A 2,506-nucleotide genomic window follows, 5' to 3' on the forward strand; every position below is an offset into this window, starting at 1 on the left:
TGAAAATGACGGCCTCCACCCACTTGGTGAAGTAATAAATTACAACCAAAATGAATCTATGCCCATTTAAAGCCTTTGGCTCGATCAACCCAATGACATCCATTCCCCAAGCAACGAAAGGCAAAGGAGAGGACATGATATGAAACTCCGAAGAAGGCGAGTGGATCAGGTCACCATGAGTCTGGCATTGGTGACACTTGCGAACAAATCTGAAGCAATCTTGCTCCATAGTAAGCCAATAATACCATGCCCACAAAATCTTCTTCGCCAAAACATATCCATTCATGTGAGGTCTGTATATCCCCGAATGTACTTCACTCATGATCCGCTCTGCTTCTGTAGCATCTATGCATCTCAACAAGTTTAAATCTGGGGTCCTCTTGTACAGAATTTCCCCATTTAGGAAGAAACCACTGGCGAGCCGCCTTATAGTTCTTTTTTGATCTCCTTTAGCATGCTCTGGATATTCTCTTATTTTCAGGAATCGTTTTATGTCATGATACCATGGTTCACCATTTGGTTCTGTCTCAATTGTATTGTAGTAACCGTGTTTATTCCGAACTTGGATTTCTAGTGGATCAATATGAGTGTTTCCTGGATAAGGGAGCATCGAGGCTAAAGTAGCCAAGGCATCGGCTAGCTCGTTGTGAAACCGGGGTATGTAACTGAACTCGATGGATTTGAATCTTTTGCTCAAGTTTCGCACACATTGTCTGTACGGAATAAGCTTGGTGTATCGAGTCTCCTATTCGCCTTGGGCTTGCCGGATAAGCAAGTCATAATCTCCCATAACCAATAGTTCATGCACATCCAAATGGATGACCATTTTCAAACCCATGATACAAGCTTCGTATTCTACCATATTACAGAAGAACCAAAGTCGGGTCATTGCAGGGTAATGATGTCTAATAGGTGAGATGAGGATTGCCCCGATCCCAACTCCTTTGATATTGACATCCCCATCAAAATACATTTTCCATGCAGGGTGATCGTCTGGAACTACTTCCTCTATTGAGTTGACCTCTTCGTTTGGGAAGTATGTGCTAAGTGGCCTGTACTCATCATCAACTAGATTCTCTGCCAAATGATTTGCCAAAGCCTGTGCTTTCATCGCGGTGCGAGTGACATAGACAATGTCGAACTCTGTGAGTAGGATTTGCCATTTTGCGAGCCTACCGATGGACATTGGCTTTTGGAAAATGTACTTCCAAGGATCCATTATTGATATAAGGTAAGTAGTGTAGGCCAAAACATAATGTCTTAGCTTCTGAGCGACCTAAGTCAAGGCACAACATGTCCTTTCTAAAAGGGTGTACTTAACCTCATAATTGGTGAACTTCTTGCTTAAATAATAGATTGCCTGTTCCTTTTTGCCTATTGCATCATGTTGCGCTAGAACGCACCCAAAGGAATTATCCATCACCGATAGATATAAAAACAAAGGCCTACCAGGTTCAGGAAGGACCGGTACAAGGGGTTTTGACAGATAATCTTTGATCCTGTCAAAAGATTTTTGGTAATCATCCGTCCACTTGATAGTGGCATCCTTTTTCAGCAACTTAAAGATGGCCTCGCACGTGGTTGTGAGCTGAGTAATGAACCTATTGATGTAGTTCAACCTTCCGATCAAACTCATGACTTCCTTGTTATTCTTCGGGGGTGGCAGATCTCGAATGGACTTTATCTTAGATGGATCCAGTTCAATGCCTCTTCGACTGACTATAAAATCGAGGAGTTTCTAGATGGAACCCAAATGCACACTTGGCTGGATTAAGCTTAAGGTCATACCTTCGAAGCCGTTTGAAGAACCTTTTCAAATCGCACACGTGGTCAGCCTGTGTCATTGATTTTATGATGACATCATCGACATATACTTCAATCTCTTTGTGCATAATGTTGTGAAAAATGATGGTCATGGCCCTCATGTAAGTTTCCCCTACATTCTTTAAAATGAAAGGCATGACCCTGTAACAATAAGTACCCCATGGAGTGGTGAAAGCGGTATTTTCTGCATCATCCTCATCCATTAGAATTTGGTGGTACCCAGCATAGCAATCCACGAACGATTGTATCTCATGATTTGGGCAATTATCTACAAGAATGTGGATATTTGGAAAAGGAAAATTATCCTTTGGACTTGCTTTGTTCAGGTCCCTGTAGTCAACACAGACTCTGGTCTTCCCATCCTTCTTCGGCACAAGCACAACATTCTCCACCCAGGTGGTGTATCGGAAAACTCTGACCACATTGGCGCTCAGTTGCTTCATTATTTCCTCTTTGATTTTGTCACTCACGTCTGTTTTAAATTTTCGTTGCTTTTGTTGGACTGGTGGAAAATAGGATACGTAGGAAGCTTATGAACCACTAGATCAACACTTAAACCTGGCATATCATTGTAAGACCCAAAAAACACATACCTGTATTCAAATAAAAGTTGAATAAAGGCATCTCTGGTTTTTTGTTCAGTGTGAATGCTTATTTTAGTTTCTCTGACTTCTTCATGACT

The 2,506-nt window shown here is 41.7% G+C and overlaps 1 protein-coding gene across 1 annotated transcript; it reads right to left on the reverse strand.

Moving 5' to 3' along the window:
* Positions 1–745: 745 nt before the first annotated feature.
* On the reverse strand, positions 746–2,267 carry LOC138885647 (uncharacterized). The gene is made up of 3 exons (XM_070166619.1): positions 1,789–2,267; positions 1,361–1,499; positions 746–1,276 (listed from the first exon to the last, which is right to left on the reverse strand). Exons 1-3 carry the CDS (start codon positions 2,265–2,267, stop codon positions 746–748), a joined length of 1,149 nt encoding a protein of 382 aa, XP_070022720.1.
* Between the last annotated feature and the right edge of the window lie 239 nt (positions 2,268–2,506).

Source organism: Nicotiana sylvestris, chromosome 2 (genome assembly GCF_000393655.2).
Source record: "Nicotiana sylvestris chromosome 2, ASM39365v2, whole genome shotgun sequence".
NCBI lineage: Eukaryota > Viridiplantae > Streptophyta > Magnoliopsida > Solanales > Solanaceae > Nicotiana > Nicotiana sylvestris.

Excerpts from the sequence above, each read along its gene's own strand:
- LOC138885647 (XM_070166619.1), bottom strand. The coding sequence starts at position 2,267 with ATGAAGCAACTGAGCGCCAATGTGGTCAGAGTTTTCCGATACACCACC. Across the intron at positions 1,500-1,788 it reads TTCTTCAAACGGCTTCGAAG|GATCAAAGATTATCTGTCAA; the intron begins GTATGACCTTAA and ends ATCTTTTGACAG. Across the intron at positions 1,277-1,360 it reads CAATAGGCAAAAAGGAACAG|GTCGCTCAGAAGCTAAGACA; the intron begins GCAATCTATTAT and ends GCCTTGACTTAG.